General features: G+C 46.6%; 1 protein-coding gene across 1 annotated transcript in view; it reads right to left on the bottom strand.

Annotated features, from left to right (window-relative positions):
* Nucleotides 1-485: 485 nt before the first annotated feature.
* Nucleotides 486-19,826, bottom strand: part of LOC128405401 (retinol dehydrogenase 7-like) — a 54,702-nt gene continuing 35,361 nt past the window's right edge. The window contains exons 2-5 of the mRNA XM_053371992.1: nucleotides 14,074-14,395; nucleotides 3,109-3,367; nucleotides 1,444-1,601; nucleotides 486-850 (exon numbers count right to left, since the gene is read on the bottom strand). Coding sequence (XP_053227967.1) covers nucleotides 633-850; nucleotides 1,444-1,601; nucleotides 3,109-3,367; nucleotides 14,074-14,386 — 948 coding nt within the window. The 5' untranslated portion in view covers nucleotides 14,387-14,395 and the 3' untranslated portion in view covers nucleotides 486-632. The remainder of the gene's footprint in view (nucleotides 851-1,443; nucleotides 1,602-3,108; nucleotides 3,368-14,073; nucleotides 14,396-19,826) is intronic.

Here is a 19,826-nt window from a genome sequence, read left to right as displayed (position 1 = left end):
CCAAAAATCGTGGGAAGCAGCACTTCCTCAGCGGAGGAAGGAAGCCACGCCTCTAGTGGGGAGGAGCTGCAGGGTTCGGAGGAGGCAAGGCAGTGCCAGGACACCTTGCCTGAGCAAAGCGGAGAGGTGGGAGGTCCCCCTTTACCCAAGCCTTCCTTGCGCAGTAGGCTATCGCGCAGAGAGGGGAGGCGTCGGCTGGGGGTCAAGAAACTACTCTGTTGGGGAAAGTTTAAGGACCGCCCACTCTCAGATTCTGCTAGTGAGTGAGCAAGACATGGAATAGAGGCATTCTGCAGTGTAAAGGTTTTAGCACTAATAATAAAGCTTTTGAAAAGACCAGTGAGGCATCTTGCCTGATCGCTCTCGAGCAACCACCTGATAGCCATAACATACAGTATAAGCTAAACTGAAAACAGGAACACCATCTATTGGCTTTCCCTTTGGCAATATAACTAATATTTTTCTTCGAAGCAATGTATACTGCTTGCAAAAGTTTGTTTGTTTGTCGCCTTTTCTATTTTGCATAAACAAGCAAAATAAAAACGTAAACATCAAGATGCAATTAGGCTTGTGTTCCATCCACAGATTGTTGGCTCATTTGGACAACTGTAAAGGTTTTTCTTCAAAGCAATCTATACAGCTTGAGCAGGTTTGGGCTGAATGCAGCTCGCCACGAAGTCAACGATGGACGTTGGAAAGTAAGATGCAGGAATGTACAAGAACTTTGCATCCCAGCCTGCAGAGTAGCGAGTGCGAGGGGAGCAGGATGTCAGGGCATGTTCCATACAATCAGTGACCAGGTGAAGCTTGCTGTTGGAAGTGTTAAAGATATCTTGGCCAATTTTGAAATCTGTGTGTGAGAAATATGAAGCAAACAGAAGTTAGTGCTGTAAATGTAGGGGGTAACCTAAATCTTTTGGGAGCTGAATGGACTGGTTAGCTTCTAGATACCTCTCCCTAGAAGAACTAAATCAAAGCAGATGCATCTGGAACTATTTTGGAGGCTTCAAACAGAACACATTCTCAAAAGATTTAAATCTACAATGGATGAACCTGTCCATTTTGGTTTCTCTCAGTTTCAATATCTCCAAAATCTTTGAGTTTGGTTCTCCTCATTTCAGTTTATGATTTTTGAAAGTCATCAGCATTTCAGTTTTCACAATATACACATTTTAGCAAACATTATTTCCTTGCATAGTGCATTTTTGTTTATTGTGGTCAATTTCCTTAGTGTGCTTTTGTGTATACTTTTGATGCCAATTTCTCTCTAATATGCACATTTTTGTACACATTGTTGATTTATAGAACTAGTTGCTAAATTTAGAGGAGTTTGAATTCCTAAGCAGTGCTATGTATTGGTTAATGTATTGCTTCATGAGTGTGAATTGGGTAAGTTTGCAGGAAAATGCAAACCATGCTGAAATCCCCTCCACGTCTACTCACAGTTCTCCAAGTACTGTTCCCCATAGACTTCTTTGATGTCAGATGGCACTCGGTTCCATACTTTCTTTAAATTCTCTACTGCTTGTGTGAAAATGTTTGTTTGGAAACCACCAGGTTCAATAATGCTGACTTGGACTCCAAAAGGATGGAGCTCTCGCCTGAAATGCAGAGGAATAAAAGAAGAAACATCATTGCCTACTGAGTCATAGGTCAGGAATGCAGGTCAGGAACTTGGGTCCATGGCTAGGAACATCTTTCTTTAAAAAAAAAAGAAATCCAAAATTGAGGAGAAATAAAAGATGGGAAAAGCAGCTCCCCTGCCTTCTGCCCTCTTGCAGGAGCCAGGATACGCCCTACCCAGGAGAGGATTGTGTATGACACAGCACCAGTTGTATTAAGAGACAGTCATGAGGACATGCTTCAAAGGGGGAAAGTTGCTGCAGAGAGCAAGGAGCCTTTTCTGCCAGGGCTGCTTCCCACCCTCCTCCCTGCAGCCTCTGCCATCTCTGCCCAGTCTTCTTGTTAAGAGGGCAAGGCAGGTCACATGTAGCAAAGGAACAAGACCCTGTTTTTTGGGTTCTGGGACCCCGTGTTCTAAAAAAGGAGCATTTAAGGGTTCTGCCAAACCTCCTTTGTGCAGAAGAAGATTACAGTGCAAACAACCATGAGAAGATGTCACACAGAATTTCTCTCCAAAAGCTACACATTCACAGCTTAGCTGTTGGCATCAAGAGAGAATGGAGTGTGCCTCTGTGGGTGAAGTCAAACCGCAGTGTTAGCAGCCCCAAAGTGAGCTCCCTGCTACGTGAGCCTGGGCATTGCATATCTACAGATAACTGCTCAGTCCCACACTTTGATAATTAAGTGGTACATAAATAGTTGGAAGGGACATGGGTGGCACTGTGGGTTAAACCACAGAGCCTAGGACTTGCCGATCAGAAGGTCAGTGGTTCAAAGCCCCGCGACGGGGTGAGCTCCTGTTGCTCGGTCCCTGCTCCTGCCAACCTAGCAGTTCGAAAGCACATCTAAGTGCAAGTAGATAAATAGGTACCGCTCCAGCGGGAAGGTAAACGGTGTTTCTGTGCACTGCTCTGGTTCATCAGAAGCAGCTTAGTCATGCTGGTAGCATGACCCAGAAGCTGTACGCCGGCTCCCTCGGCCAATAAAGCGAGATGAGCGCCGCAACCCCAGAGTCAGTCACGACTGGACCTAATGGTCAGGGGTCCCTTTACCTTTAAATAGTTGGAAAGAGCACACACTTTTCAACATGGTAATCAACATTTCTATAGAGCATGTTGGGCCCAAACTATTCTAAGGAAAACAGGGGGACATTCATAGCATGTTCACCATTAATGAGAAGGTCCTGGACTGAGAGCCACACATCCAATTGCAGGCTTGTGATTTGAAAAGTTTGGTTCAAGGCCAGATGTGGACATGGCCTGTGCCTGGATACATTCATCTCAAGTTGTGCGAGTCTTGGGCAAAGCCCTGGGCAGCTGCCATATTTCCCAGCTCTTTCTTCCCTGCAGCCCACTTTCCCCAGACCTAGCAACTAAACCAGGAGGACTCTCATCAGCCACTTCCAGCCTGGCAAGTGGTTAGGGAGTATGGCAGATGTTGCACTAAAGCAAGCAGAAGAGGACATTAACGAGCTGCTCTGTTTACCTCAGGCTGTCAGAGAAGGCTTCCGCACCAAACTTGGATGGGCAGTAACCACCTCCAAAGCAGGCCAGGCGTCCCATCGAACTGCACACATTGACCACCCTCCCTCTGGCTTTCCTCACCAGAGGCACCATGTGTAGCGTCACATCAATCATCCCAAGAAGGTTGACATTGATCACCTTTGCAAAGTCATCTTTGGTCAGCCATTCGTTGGGACCTGATGGTAGAGCTGTGCCTGCGTTGTTCACCAGGCCCCAAAGCCCTGTGTGGAGAAAGAACAGATGTTTTCCTATTAGCAACCCTAACAAATAAGGCCATCACATGTTTGTGCTTAGGAGGGCTGGCCCTTGCATGAGGCCTGGTAAGGTGGTTGCTTCACAGCAGCAAGCTGCAGGGCTTAGGGGCCAACTCCCACAAAATTTGGTGTCAGGACCATGTATGCTGCATGGTATCCATGGCCCTTGGCTCCGATGGTTGTGGGGCCAAGTTGTCACTGCTGGTGGTGCAATGCAAGCAGTGTTGAGGCCACAGGCTGAGCACAGCACAACTGAAGTGACATTTTTAAACAGCTGAAGCAATCCCCACACACTAGGGTTGCTACCTTTGGTCGAACAGAATAAGGGACAGGTCAGGCAAAATATGGGACATTGGGGAGAATTGGGAGGCTAAAAATTACCTGGTGCAGAAATGACTTCAAAGCTATCCTTTACAATGGGGTGTTTCCAGTGCTGGCCATACCCATAGAGTAGACTCAATGAAATTTATGGATCTCAGTTAGCAATGCACATTAATTCCTATGACTCACATCCTCCCCACGTGCTGAATTTCTGCTTATCAGAAGAATTGTAAATATAGAAACCGAGCCCCAAAATGAAAGAGGGGTGAAGACAGCAACAAATTCTGTTTCTCTTCCTCACAGAACTTTGCCTCCAACGTCCCTTTCCATGTAGCTTGTATCACACACATGCATCAGAGACCGACAACTTCATCCAACCACTAGGGTGACATGTGTGCTTCATTTTTCAACCTGTTCTTAACAGTACATAGTACTGGGCATCAATTTATTGAAATAACTAAAACAACAACCATTTTAAGGCTTCAATTAGCTGCATACCTATTTGAAAGTAAATTAAACGGAACTAATTGGGACTTATTTCTATTTTCAAAGGATCAGGCTGAAAGTGAATTTAGGATTGTGACAGTTTCTTGAATTTTCGTGGGTTTTCTGGGGGAGGGGTTTTCTTTGGTACCTAAAGAATAGGTTTGAAATATCCATCCTACCCTCTGTAAAGGAACAGGGTCAGGGAAGCATGTAAAAGGAATGTGGATCCACATTCCATTCCATCCCCAAACACTCGCCATCCGCTGCTGCCTTCCATTGGGCCACAGCTGTGTCTCTGACTGGATTTAGTGTAACAGGAGAGGGTAAGGTAGGGAAAAGGGGAGACCAAGAGAGAGAAATGGAAAGTGGATAGGCAGGAGAGAGGTAACAGCTCTGGTAGAGATGGGAGGGAGCAGCTGAGCTCAGCAGAGGAGGTGGGGGTACGGGGAGAAAGCAAGGCAGACATAAGGGACAAACTACATCCCTTAACAGGCTAAAAAACAGTTTCTATCTGTGGACTGTTAGGCTGCTGAACGGAAAATAATATAGCACAATTGATTTTTGGGGGTTGGTGTGTTCTGCGACAAGCACACAGAGTGCAATGAGATTGAGTGTTTGGGGGGAGGGGAGGCTCGGTTAATTTGATTGTACACAGGTTGTACATTGACAATAAAGGTATTATTATTATTATTATGCAGCATTTTCCCTTGAAATAAGGGGCAATCCCCTAATACAAGGGACAAGTGGAAACCCCACCAAGACACACACGTCACCTGGCCAAGCTGTTGCTGAGAACCCTCCTTGTGGGTGGGCAGAGGTGAGGGCAGAGGGAGAGGCAATTTCTCCAGCCAAGCCAGCAATGCCTTCCTTGTAATAGCGGAGCAGACATTTGTGTATGCTTGGCAGTGGTGAAAGCAAGACTTGCAAAGGATGAGATCCGGGAAAGGACTTTGCTAATTTGCCCAGCAGCTACAGTGGCGGCAGGCTGCTGATTTGCATACAAGCCCCCACCCCCAATTTATTGTCAATCACAATGAAAAAGCTTGCTTGCTTTTCTCTCCCTTTCTTTCCTGCCCAGCAGTAGCATGGGGGGGTCTGCCCTTGTAGGGGGGTCTGCCCTTATAGGGGGGGCATAGGGCGGCATGGGGGTCTATAGTGTGGCACAGTGGCTGCTGTGTGTTGTGGGTTGGGATTCTGGGGTTGTGTGGCGAGTTCCCGCCCCCCACCAGGATAAATAAAGACACGAGACACCATAGTTTAAGGTTAAATGGGCGAATTAGGCCACAACTTTATTGAATTCAGGAATGAGAGGCATTGGCTTAGGCATTGGTCCTAGCGACTATCCGGCTCCAGCCCATTTGCTGGAGACACGGGGAAGGGTTAACACTATATCGGGGGAGTCTCCTGCCGAGGCACGTCGACTAGGAGCTCCCCCGGGTCACCGCTCTGGGGTGTGCCTTTGGCCCACACCTCCATAGGCTTCGGGCAGGGCCACGCCCCCCGGAGTCCTTTAACGGACCACCCTTCGCTCACTGGGGGGAGGTGATGGCGTTCCTCCCCCCTCCCACATCCTCTTAACCCCTTCTTACCAATGCCTACCGCCAATGCCGAAAAGTTGTGACGAGTTGCTACGAGGTAGGCGAAAAACCAAATGGCTGAAATTGCGAATTGGGAAAAATTCCTACCATGCCCCTTGCGGTGACGGACCGAAGTCCATAGCAAAGTCAGAGACCTACCTAAAGCCTACCTAAAGGGAGGGAGGGTGGGAAAACGTGGGGGCTAGCCGGCAAAAAGAGGGCGAGCCCCCTCTGCGTCGGCCCTAAATAGGGCAGGTAACGCACCCCCCCAGCCAGGCGATTGGCTGGCTGGGGGGGCAGACACGGCCGGGATTCCCCTGCTCTTGCGGGGGCTGAAACCAGCCCCCGCTCACGTGGGGGGTGGGCGTGAAGCCCGCAACCCCACCTCCTGGGCAGGCCGGAAGTGGCTTTGCGTGGCGAGTTCCCGCCCCCCACCAGGATAAATAAAGACACGAGACACCATAGTTTAAGGTTAAATAGGCAAATTAGGCCACAACTTTATTGAATTCAGGAATGAGAGGCATTGGCTTAGGCATTGGTCCTAGCGACTATCCAGCTCCAGCCCATTTGCTGGAGACACGGGGAAGGGTTAACACTATATCGGGGGAGTCTCCTGCCGAGGCACGTCGACTAGGAGCTCCCCCGGGTCACCGCTCTGGGGCGTGCCTTTGGCCCACACCTCCATAGGCTTCGGACAGGGCCACGCCCCCCAGAGTCCTTTAACGGACCACCCTTCGCTCACTGGGGGGAGGTGATGGCGTTCCTCCCCCCCCACATCCTCTTAACCCCTTCTTACCAATGCCTACCGCCACACGAGCAATCGCTCGCCGCCAATACTCTCATGCCTGAAACCAATCCCTTACCCCCTTTGGTATATCAGTAAGCCACATGTCATTTCCCGCATCTGAAAGATGCACGCCATCAAGCCAAATATCATTTCCCGCATCCGAAAGATGCACGCTATCAAGCCGGTAGAGGGCCTCGCAGTTGCCCGGGTGGTCAATGACCCACCCACCCAGGGCTGCCACTCTACGCACCACCGCAAGATCCAAGGCTTTCCTAGCCCTATTTGTGGCTATCGGGCACCTGCTCTCTCTCCAAACCCAGCTTTCCATCAACAAGGCCCCAAGAATGGTGATGTTTGGATAAGAGGCCTTAAGTTCCTCAAAGTCACTAAAGATATGCCACATCAAGTCGACTGCCTTTCTGTAAGCTAAATCCTTTTCGCCTAATTGGGTAACGAAAGCATCTGGGGGCCCTCCGCTGCCGCTCTGGCCCTAATTGCGGGCAACATTCCGGCCCAGCGCATTCCCCTCCGAGAGATCCAAGATATATTGATGTAGTTAAGGTGCGGCCCGAGACCGGAATTGATGGCGTGGACCCTGGCCCAATGCACAATGCTGTGCCCGATTATCCAGATGCGCGCCCTCATAGCTCCTGCACCCTAGGGTCCCCGTTAACGGCATGGTTTCTATCCCAGTGGACAGTGCAGGGCCTATAATCCAAATGGGCACCACAACGTCACCTGAAAGCAAAAGAAGGTAACGAAGCCAGGTCAAGTATACTGTGAACAATCACAAGGTCTTACGAATATATCCCTTAAATGCATCAGACTTCCACTGCCCCCAAGTCCTTCATCCTTTCAGCTGAGAGTCCCAAATGCAGTGCTGCGGTGGCGGCCCCAATCCTAAAGGAGTTAGCCGCGAATTCAGCTGAGGATAAACCGCAGGCAGCAATCTCTCTTTGCATAATGCGCGTGGACTGATGCCGTGCAAGGCGGGAGCCATCCAAATGTATAAGGAATGGACCTGAGACGGTTGGTCTCACGTACATGAAATGTTTAGTGTCCTTTACCGCTGATCGGTTTTGGAACATTGGACATGCAGGACTAAATTGGATCTGAACAAGGTCAGGTCTCTCAAACTAACCCCGGACAGCGGATTCTGGTTGGCCCTTACAAACCACTTCGCCAATGCGCATAGTGCCAAAGGCAATGGAGTATGCAGCTGAAAATAACCGGGCCTTGTCCTCGGACCAACAGATACTTCTTATTTTATTTTATTTTTATTATTTTTATTTTATTTTATTATTTTGGAATTGGCATAGAATGTCATAAGGGCCTTCTACCATCACTTTTTAGGAGGCTGCAGCCTGCGCCAGCCCTACAACAACAACAATAATAATAGTAATAATAATAATAATTTATTATTTGTACCCCGCCCACCTGGCTGTGTTTCCCCAGCCACTCTGGGCGGCTTCCAAGAAATCAAACATACACTAAAATATCACACATTAAAAAACTTCACATTAAGAAGTCCACACCAGGGTCTATGGATTAAACAACCTTACAGAACAAGGGAGATTGCCACCTACTGGATGTTTAAGAGTCTTTGCTGCATGACCCAGCACCCTCCAATGTACCAAGTATTGCAGAGCTTCAGCCTTGGTAGGAGGTGTGTCAAGCCTAGGATTTTCTAATTTGCCTTGAGGTGTGTCAAGCCTAGCATTTATTCATTCATTTATTTATTATTCTTATTTATTGATTTATTTAGTTAGTTATTTGTTTGTTTGTTTGTTTGTTTGTTTGCCTTGGAACTCCATAAAGTCCAACCAAGCCTTTTTATAGGATCTAAGCATGGACGGGGCTCCTGAAGCTAATACTCCCTTCAGGACATCACGTTCCCAAAGCTCCAAATGTGTTCCCGGAATGGCTGTGGCAATTTGCTGCGCCTGAGCATCCGTGATGTCATTGTTAACCCTAGGGGTAAATTTGGTAGAGAAATAGATGTTTAATTCTAAGCACAAAAGGACAAAGGTCCGGGGCAGATCTGCCACTCTAGGAGAGTGTGATAATTGCTTTGAGAGGACACTGACAACCGTTTGATTGTCGGTCCAGAAGCATACCTGGTGATTCCTGAACTCGTCAGCACGCAAATGCCATTGTACTTTTCCAGGAACTTCAACCCAACCTTCAGGTCTGACTTGACCACTTTAGAGAGGCGCACTCAGTGTTGCGGAGCACGCAGTCCCGCTGACAGCTTAGCCAATCGCCCACAAAAGGGGCGGCCAGGGAACACTACCCAGCATGCAAAGTTGAGGTGACCAAAGCGTGAATTGACTCTGGCCAAGGGTGATCTTCTTGAGGGGAAGTTGCAGAATTAATGCTAGCCTCTCCCTTGGTAGGCGGGATGTCTGTGCAATTGTGTCCAATTCAATACCCAAAATAAGTTATGGTCAAAACTGGACCCTCTGTTTTGTCCGCCACCAAAGGTACCCCAAGCTCCTCAGCCAGGGAGGTGAAAGCCTCTAGAGAAGCGCACTCAGGGCTATTACTAATGATGGGGGGGGGAGAGTTATCAAGGTAATGGGTCACCCCTTCAGAACCAGTTCTAAAGTGAAGCCCAGTCCAAAATTGCACTAAATGACTCAAAGGCTGCACAAGCTACTGAGCACCCTATAGGCATAGATTTGTCTATGGAATAAGCCCCCTCAAATCTAAAACCTAGCCATAGAAATTCCTCCGGGTGAATTGGCAGGAGACGGAAAGTCGACTCAATGGCGCACTTAGCCAAAAGCGCGCCCCTGCTGAACCTGCGCATACGCTTTATAGCCTGATCAAAGGAGGCATACTTCAAAGAACAAGGCTTCTGTGGTATTGCATCATTGACTGAGCCACCTCTAGGGTAGGGTAGGTTGTGGATCATAGGATACTCTCCTGGAGTCTATGGGGGGACAATGCCTAAAGGTGAAATGAGTCAACCCGCTATAGGTGGCTCCCTGGAGGGGCCGGCCACCCTCCCGGCCAGAAATTTCTTTAATTTCTTTTTGCAATAGCTGGCATTTCCCAAACTGATTCTTTGGTTTGGGGGGGGGGTTCCCTGAGTTAGGGGGTAATGAAACGAGGATCTTGAAGCCATAAGAGAAACTCTTTCCCAGGGTACTTTGCTGCCTCTATTTTAGGGTATTTATCGAGAAGGGTTCTAAGAGGTGAGAGCTTAACAGAAGAGAACACCACAGTCAAGGGCCAAATTCATACCAGTTTGTGGCTGTTCCTTTTGGTGGGTTTGTGAGCTTTTCAAGACCGCTGGTGGAAATGCCCCCTGCTGCCCGGAAAGGCTGTTTACCTTTAAAACATGAAGATGCTGGGAGGTTACCTAGGCACTTCTCACCTTCATGCGCATACTAACAATTTGGCCCCTGGCACACACCCGTGTTGTACTCCCAGCAAACCTCATGGTGAGGGACTCGCTTAGCTTCAAATTTTCCAACTTTCCTTTTTCCACATAGGGAACCATATGCTCCATCCAGTCATTCTGGTCGCTCGGAACCCAGCAGGTGGTGGGCAGCAGGAAGCTTTTCTGAATCGTCCTCGGCATCAGAAGGCTTACTTCTTTTGCTCTTCTTGGCCGAATGCTTCTTCTTACTTAGACTTCTTTCTCCCTTGCCCATCATTGGAGACTGGTGCTGTTCTGCAGCCGCTGCCACTTCCTGTTGCCCCTGCGTCTCTTCGTCCGATGATGTTTCGGAGCCCCCTTCCGCGGTAAAGACTGAGGTTGTGAATGCTGTAGAATACTGGGAAAGTCTGGGGTATACTGAGAGGCAGAAAGGTTATAATTGTGAGCATGAGCCCTACCTCCCGAGGATCTGTCATTGGAAACCCAGGGACACGTAGACTGTAATTATGTGTGAGGATGCATAAATGGATTGCTACCCGAATGTGGAACCCTAAATAAGGAGGCCAAAGTGCAAGGGAGCTCCTCATTACTGGACGGAAGAACTCACTATTTGGGGAGAGGCCGCAGTAACCATGGGCCTGAATTGCTGGTAAAAGGTTTCAAAAGTAGAGGAAACACTGACTAGGCCTGTGGGTTGCAGGGCACAGGAGGCTACCCTGACCCATCTTGGACACAGGACCCACTGTTGAATCATTGGCTGCTCTCAGCACTGCTGCGGTGGCCGCGGAGGTGCCAGGGCAGTCCACAACGTTAGGTGGCGTATCCGGGATGCATTCTTGGGTGAGCGCCAGAGGTGCCGCTGCCACCTGGTCTGCGGGCCTATATTGCCTATAAAATGTCTAAAAAGCATTGAAAAACTGTGCCAAAGCCTGTGGGTTACTAGGCACTACGAAGGCCTTGGACCCCTCCTGGTTCCCTTGTGCCACCCCAGATATAGTGGCATTTTGCTGGTTCTCTTGAGCAGACATAGTTTGATACCCTTAATTAGCCTGGTTCTGTAAAATCAACACCAACTAGCTTGGATTATATGCGTGAGCTGCGAGCAGTATCACGGTAGTTCAGTATTGTCTGCACTGGTAAGTTTAAAGGACCCAAAGATGCCTAACTAATCTCCAACAAATTGTATTTAGCTGCAAACAATATCACCGTAGCTCTGTATTATCTGCACTGGATAGCAGTCCAAAATACCAGCCCACACCTCAAAGCAATGTATTTAGAGGAATACTGAGTCTATCATTAACAGAAGAGAACCTTTGATAATATAAGCAGCTATGCAGCAAGCTAGAGGTAGAATTATAAATTGTAACCCAGCAATACAGCAGTGAAAAATGATAATTGACTTATGCAACAAACCTATAAGCAAAGCAAAGCTCCCAAGAGCCCTTAAGCACTATTATCAAAATCAACCAAATGAATTAAATTGCCCGATTAAATATATACTTACAAACTAACAGATGAAATACCAGAAAGAGATGAACGTAGAAGAGGCATGAGCTATTTACTTTAGATTCCCTATAAACCTGTATGCAAAGATTATTTTGCAGGCGAAGAAGCCCTTTAATAAATCAAATGATATAAAACCCGGATCTCTTTTTCCTTATAACTATGAATTGACTATACCAAATTATAAAACTTAATGCATAGGCAGAGAGTAAATGACACCGCTCCTTAGAACACAGCAAGCTGAATGAAATAATTTGAATTCCAATATACTGTGCACTAATGCTTCAATTTAATTTAAATGCATTTCGTATATTCCCAGAATGAAATTCTCAAGAGTGTAAGTATAAACAAAAGCAGTCAAATTAATTAGAGGATATCAATTCTAAGATCAACCTAGCCAGAGACGCTGTAGCCAGCTCTATACAAGCTTATGCACCAAGAGAAGGGCTCCCTGCTGCCCCTTGTGCACTCTTATTTAAGCTAGGCTCTTTTAATAATTGTGCTATCATCCTTTGTTTATATTGCTTATGTTTATTTCCTTTGTTTATATTGCTTTTGAATTTAAAACCAACGAGAAAGTGAGGGGCACTCGAAAAGGAGATAGCTCCCACGTGGTTTTGCCTCTCCTAAAATGGCTGCTGCTGTAAGGCCGTGGGCAATCAAAATGGCGGCTGTGATGCGTTCCCGTTGCCTAGCGACAATGAACACGTGCGAAAACACTTAACGCTAGCCCTTTAACACTGAAAAATTCCGCAGCCTCAAGAGCAAAACCTGCAGGCATTCCCCACGTACCCCTTATGAACGTTAATTATTCCCCTGGTTTTCTCGCCGGTTAAGCTTAAAAGGGAGGGTTTGTAAAATTACTTCCCACGTGGAATGCCTATAGTAAAATGGCGGCCGCCCGGAAGGGCACGTGGGCGGATGAAATGGCGGCCGGGGCGCGCTGGTTGCCCGGCAACGGCGCAGCTGCTTCCGAGGCTTTCCAAGTCTAAACTTCCGCGCGAAATTAAAATAGCCTGTAGAGGAAGCGATGCTCTGCGGAAGCCACTCACCCCCTCAGGAATGCTGCTGAAATGATTATTTAACAAGAAATTCTGCCCCTCACCCCAGCAAGAAAATGAAACACAACCGGCACAAAATGCAGCCCGCTCTCCTCCCGCAGCTGCCGTTCCGCCTAATTGCACCACTCTCCCCTGCACAAACCCCTAGCTAAAACCTGAAACCCCAACAGCAAAACCTGATTGGATGGGTGCGCTGCGTCCTCCGAACGGCCCTGGAAATAACGAAGAGGAGCCAAACGTTCTTCCTTGAGCTCCTTGCAGGAGGGCAAGCAACGGATCACCAGAAAAAGCTCCACAAAGCTGAATAAATTCCTCTGAAGGGGGCATGCAGCAGCAGGCACGGCAAGCTCCTGAGGGCAGGGAACGTGCAACGCAACACACAGAGCTCCCTGTAAAACTGTAGACGTGAAAGAGATGCTGGAAGGAAAGCACCCAAACACACACACACAGTGATTTTAGCTCAATTACAGCTCCGGTGTTAAACTGCAGCAGCTGGAATGGAGCGCAAAGGGGGAAACCCCCAGAAGGAGAAAAGCCCTAAATTGGTTTCAGCTCCAAAACTAGAGATAACAACTCCTGAACATCAAGCAGTTTAGAAATCAAGCAACACCAGCAGCGAATGCTGGAAATTCTCTGTAAAAGAAAGGGAGCTTTTTCTGTGAAGCTACAGCATATTCCACGAGGTGCCCTGCAGCTCAAGAACAAAGGCAACAAAGAAGCAAGGCAGGAAAGCTCCAGGAACGCAGATAAGATCTCCGACAAACAGAAACAGCTGATATGCGGGCGGAAACGTGGGGGCTAGCCAGCGAAAAGAGGGCGAGCCCCCTCTGCGTAGGCCCTAAATAGGGCAGGTCACGCACCCCCCCCCCAGCCAGCCGATTGCCTGGCTGGGGGGGGGGGCAGACACGGCCGGGATTCCCCTGCTCTCGCGGGGGCTGAAACCAGCCCCCGCTCAAGTGGGGGGTGGGCGTGAAGCCCGCAACCCCACCTCCTGGGCAGGCCGGAAGTGGCTTTGCCACGCTGCTGCTGCCCAGAGTTTTGCTGCATTCAGAAACTCCTCACGCAGCAAAACCCCCAAAGTAACCAAAAGAACAAAAAAATGCCCGTGTCCTTCTCTGTTAAATTTGCCTGCTATTTTCACATCATTCTTCTTCTTTCCCCTTTGCAGTTAAAACAATCAATTCTCTTTCCCCACACCAAGAGTGTGACTGAGCTTAGGAACCCCAAAGACTAGAGAAAATATCTGTCAAACTGGAATGTTGTTTCCACTTTTCAACTCAGCATCCTTGACAAACGACAATTCCCGGAGGGGGTGTCCCATGCTCTCAGGCGCCAAATATCTGGAGCTGGCTCTGATAACTATTATTGAATGCTCATAATGATTATTTCTAAGGTATTTTCTGAATTGTTATGCTTATTCTTTACACGTTGTGAGCCACTTTGGACAAAATTATGTGGGGAAAGTGGCCTACAAATGAATACAGAGAGGCAATTCTGATCCCCCGTCCCACCAATAGCACAGAGGCAGCACAAGGAAGATAGAGATTCACCTTTGTTCCCAATGCACCCTTTCACCCACTCCGTCGCGGCCGCCACACTCTCTGTGCTGCTCACATCCAGAATGGTGGTTTTCAAGCGCCCTGAGGTGGCCTTGCCCAGCTGCTCTGCCCCCGTCTGCGTGAGACAGGCTGCCAGCACCCGCAGGCCCCGGGCATCCAGCTGCCTGGCAAGTAGGTTTCCAAAGCCAGAGTCACACCCCGTGATGAAGACATATTTCTCCGTCAGGTTCTCCACCGTCTTTCTCTCCTTGTACCATCGGCGAAGGAAGTAAAGCCCCAGCAGGGCAGCCAGGTAGACCAACATGGCTGAAACCTGCAGGGAAAAAGAATTCAAGCATTAGGAAGCATACACACCCCAGCAGGACTTGGAGGAAGATATTTCTAATTCCTGCTCCACCAAGAAGTTCACTGGAAGACCCTTACTTCCCTGACTGAGGTGATGCCGCAATCTGTTCCGACTGTATATTTTATCTTTATGAACGCTGTTTTTATTGTGTTACGTGAGCTGGTCTTTGACCGTAATTGCCACCGCTCAATTTTGCCTTCCTCGCAGTGTTGTGGAGGGGAAGGAGAATTTTTGCATGAAGCAAAGAGCTGCTTGGAGCAGAGGCAAGCTAAAACAAGCATAAACAATAGCTCTAGCTAGCTGCTTATTAACTAAACAACTAAATAAAGAGGAACAGTAGGATCCTATCTACATCTATAGACATAAGCAGCACTGAGCTCAAATATTGTGCAAGCTCAGCATTAGCAGCCAACAGTTCATATGCCTTATTTTGCCATTATTGCACCACATGTTGCACTTGCTCAAGGTCCGATCCCTGATGGACTCCAATCTTTTTGATGCTGGGTTTTTATTAAGTTTTCAAAGGAGATCAGAGATTTATGGTTGGGATGGGAACAAGGACCCAGAGATGAAATAGACTAGAGTATCGAGTGCACATGTTGCCAACACACCCTAACAAGCTGATCAGAGCTTACATCCCTAATGATTTGCATGTAGGGATGTAAGAAGGCATAACTTTATTTCCTGTTCTGTACTTTTCACATTCCGTACTGTTTCTGTTCAGGTGCAAGGTCATCTTCCATCAAAGATTACATTATTTGTCCAACTTTCTGCTTTTGCAAAATGACGTAGTTACTTAACTATTATTGTTGGCATCCATCTGTGTGGAATGTGTCTCCAGGGATAAAGTCAAACTGCTGTGTTAGCAGCACTGTGACCTCTCCATGGCACTAGCCTAGGCAGCGTGACTTCGCAACACAAGTCCTGAAACCATTGTGTCTCTCCCAAATTGACCTCAAATGTTTCTCTGCAAGGAGGGAGGAAAGGGGGAAAACCTCCCCATTGTCTCTTTGCTCACAAATCCTGCCTTAAGGGCACATTTAAGATATGAATAGGGTGAGCCTGTGACCTGCACTCCGGAATTAAGCATTTATCATCACAAAAGGATGGCCAGGTACTCCAGGTAAACAGCCAGTTAAACCCATCAACAGGTTTCCTGCCAGACAGGATTCTGTTGTAGACCGCCCCTTCTGTGATGTATGTATGATGTATTGAGGGGTGGTATTGGGCTGCAGGGTGGCAATTTTAAAAAGTCTATATAAGGCCTTGCACACCATTGTTCTGGGTGCCTCCTACCTGCAGCATGGGGTGGGGTGGGGTGGGGGTGTGAGCACCTTGTTGCAACAGTTAATAAAGATCAGGCTTACTAGCTGCTTTGCTTCTCAATATTCTCTGGTTGGCCTCTTATTTTCTCCTACCGATAGAGAACCTAAAAAAGGACTCTATATGGGCTCTTGGGTACCCCATAAGGGAAAGGGGGCATTTTTTCTTCTTCTTATAATAACATCTTACAAAATTTAAAAACCCCTCATCAATAACAAATTACCCTGTTTTACTCAAGTAGGACACAATGGTCCATATTATCTGTTGCAACTGATCCAATTTCTTCCAAATCCATGTTAAAAGCTGCAAGGCCAGCACAAGACGGAATGTGGTTAGTTTCTTAGGTTGCAAGTTCTTTCATGGTTCATGAGAAACAGAGCCAGTTGCACAACACATGAAACTGCTTTGATATGTAATGAGACTAATTTATCAAAGCAGAAACGCCTTATTTTCTCACAGGTGCACCACAGATGGAACAGGGGCCAACAACACTAAAACCCCTCCAAGAAAGTGCAGGTTAAGACAAATGAATGTGATTACATTTTTGTGGTGTTAGATGGCGTCGGTGTAAGAGCTTAAAAGTGTTTTCTCCACTCTTAATTAAAACAGAACATATTATCCAGAAACATATCATCCTTATTCCCCCACCCCTATTTTTCCTTCCTCCCCCCACAGAACCCACCCACCCCCACCCCCCGACTTCCCTCAGTTCCAGTCTTTGATATCTCTAAAAATGCTGTTTTCTGCATGTTACACAGTTGTATAAATCCTCAATTTAGCTGATTATTATCAATAAAAAGTTTGTTTATGTTTATTCAAAACCAGCCAAGGAGTCCAGTTCGCTTTGTTGTGTCTTCAAATACTTTGTAAAGGGTTCCCATTCATCTTTAAAGTCACAGTTATCCTTGTCCCATAGCTTGTATGTCAGTTTTCCCAGTTCTGCATAGTCCATCAGTTTTTCTTGCCATAATTCTTTAGTTGGGATTTCTTCAGTCTTCCATCCTTGTGCTACAGAACTCTCGCGGCTGTTGTCTCATACATGAAGATGTTTTTCAGCTTTTTTGGCAGGAACAAAGGAACATTCTTAACTCCCAGGTAACAATGCAAGAATTACTTGAGGCAATAAAAAGCTCTAAAAATGGCAAGTCTCCAGGCCCGGATGGCTTTACGGCAAAATATTACAAGAAACTAAATGAACAATCAGTGAACCCATTGAAAGATGTTATGAATGAAATATTGAACACAGGCGAAATCCCAGAAACATGGAAGCAGGCTTACGGCAAAATATTACAAGAAACTAAATGAACAATTAGTGAACCCATTGAAAGATGTTATGAATGAGGCGAAACATGGAAACAGGCCTATATAACGGTAATCCCGAAACAAGATGCAGATCTGCTGCAAATCAAAAACTATAGGCCTATCTCCTTGTTAAATAATGATTACAAATTGTTTGCAAATATTTTAGCCAAAAGATTTTTTTAAAAATTAAATGAGTACATACTTCAAAATCAAGCCGGGTTTTTACCGGGAAGACAAATGAAGGAGAATATAAGGAATATTTTGAATATAATAGAATACCTGGAGGCTAAAAATGAAAAGAAAGCAGCTATGATGTTTATAGACGCTGAAAAAGCCTTTGATAATGTTTCTTGGAAGTTTATGATAAAGCTGCTAGAACAAATTAGAAGCGGCTCTAAATTTTTAAAAGGAATAGCAGCAATTTATTCAGAACAAAAAGCAAAATTAATTATAAATCAGGTAATAATGGATGATTGAAAGATCCAAAAAGGAACGAGAAAAGGATGCCCATTATCACCATTATTGTTTAACCTGGTCCTGGAAGTACTTGCCAAAAATATAAGAGCAGACAAAGAGATTACAGGTGTAAAAACTGGGAAAAGCGAACTCAAGTTAAAAGCATATGCAGATGATCTAGTGATAACAGTGGAAGAACCTAAAACTTCAGTCCCTAAAGTAATAGAAAAAAAATCAGAAATCTGGGGAAGTGGCAGGATTTAAGTTAAATAGGAATAAAACTATACTATTAGTTTAAAATTTAAAAGAAGAGGGGGGAAAGAACTAGAGCAAAGTACTGAGACTGAAGTCCATAAAAAGGTCAAATATTTAGGGAGTTGGTTAACATCAAGAAATATAAACCTATTTAAAAATAATTATGAAAAAATTTGGCTTGAGGTAAAAAGGAATTTAGAAATATGGAGCAGAATGAATCTCTCATTGTTAGGAAAAATATCGGCGATCAAAATGAAAGTGTTGCCAAAAATGCTATTTCTTTTTCAATCAATACCAGTCATCCTGAAAGATGAATGTTTTAAAAAAATGACAGGAAGAGATTTCAAAATTTATTGGGGGGGGGGGGCAAAAGGCAAAGGATAAAACATAAAATACTTACAGATATAAAAGATAGAGGCGGGTTTGCCCTCCCAGACCTTAAATTGTATTATGAATCTGCTTGTTTGGGATGGATCAGGGACTGGATGAGATTGGATAAGCAAGAGGCATTAGAATTAGAAGGACATGACAACAGATTTGGCTGGCACGCATATCTATGGTACAGGAAAGGAAAGGTTCATAGAAGTTTTTCCTGGAGGTTTTGCTAAATATGATTAGAAGGGACCAATTGGTAAAAGGTATACAAGTGGGAGCCAAACAGTACAAATTGAAAGCATTTGCTGATGACTTGGTATTGACTTTACAGGAGCCAGAATCAAGCACTAAAAGAGTATTAGAACTTATTCAAGAATTTGTTTTTTTTATTTGTTTTTTTTATAAATTTTTTTATTAGTTTTTCAACATATAATATAAGACAATACAAACAACAAACACTAACAAACAAACATATAAACATGTATAATTTCATAAATTTTTTCATGTACCCAATTTCAGCGACTTCCCCATGCCTCCCTTTTCTGCATCCCTATGATCTTCGTAGACAGCTGGATCGAGGCGGGTCGGGGCTGCTGATTCTTCTAGATCTGTCAGCAGCTTTCGACATGGTCGATCATGAACTTCTGGACCACCGCCTTGCCGACGTGGGGATCCAGGGCACAGTCCTTCAATGGCTGCGCTCGTTTCTCTCTGGTCGGGGACAGAGGGTGGCGCTTGGGGGGGAATTGTCATCGCGCCACTCCTTGGTGTGTGGAGTACCTCAGGGTGCGATACTCTCCCCAATGCTTTTCAACATCTTTATGCGCCCCCTCGCCCAGCTTGTCCGGAGTTTTGGGCTGGGTTGCCATCAGTATGCCGATGACACCCAACTCTATCTGTTGATGGATGGCCATCCTGACTCGGCCCCAGACACACTGACCAGATGTCTGGAAGCTGTGGCTGGATGGTTACGTGGGAGCCGGTTGAAGCTAAATCCTTCGAAGACAGAGGTCCTGTGGCTGGGACGGGACGATATGGGATTGGGGGGGCAACTCCCATCTCTTGCGGGGGCGCAGTTAGTGCCAGCACCGTCCGTTAAGAGTTTGGGTGTAATCTTCGACACCTCCCTTTCCATGGAGGCGCAGATTGCAGCTATAACAAAGGCGGCATTTTTCCATCTCCGCCAAGCTAAGCAGTTGGCTCCTTACCTCTCTCGCCCTGACCTAGCCACTGTGATCCACGCGACGGTCACCTCCAGACTGGATTATTGTAACTCGCTCTACGTGGGGCTGCCCTTAAGACTGACCCAGAAACTCCAGCGGGTGCAGAATGCTGCAGCGAGACTCCTTACGGGGTCTTCGCTGCGAGATCACATTCATCCGGTGCTATATCAACTGCACTGGCTCCCGGTGGAGTACAGGATCAGGTTTAAGGTGCTGGTTTTAACCTTTAAAGCCCTATACGGCCTTGGACCCTCGTACCTACGGGACCGCCTCTCCTGGTATGCCCCACAGAGAAACTTACGGTCTTCAAATAAAAATATCTTGAAGGTCCCAGGCCACAGAGAAGTTAGGCTGGCCTCAACTAGAGCCAGGGCTTTTTCGGCTGTGGCTCCGACCTGGTGGAACACTCTGTCACAAGAGACTAGGGCCCTGCGGGACTTGACATCTTTCCGCAGGGCCTGCAA

The sequence above is a fragment of the Podarcis raffonei genome, chromosome 2 (assembly GCF_027172205.1).
Source record: "Podarcis raffonei isolate rPodRaf1 chromosome 2, rPodRaf1.pri, whole genome shotgun sequence".
NCBI lineage: Eukaryota > Metazoa > Chordata > Lepidosauria > Squamata > Lacertidae > Podarcis > Podarcis raffonei.
Note: the sequence above shows the minus strand (reverse complement) of the source record. Positions and strands in the feature narration are given on the sequence as shown.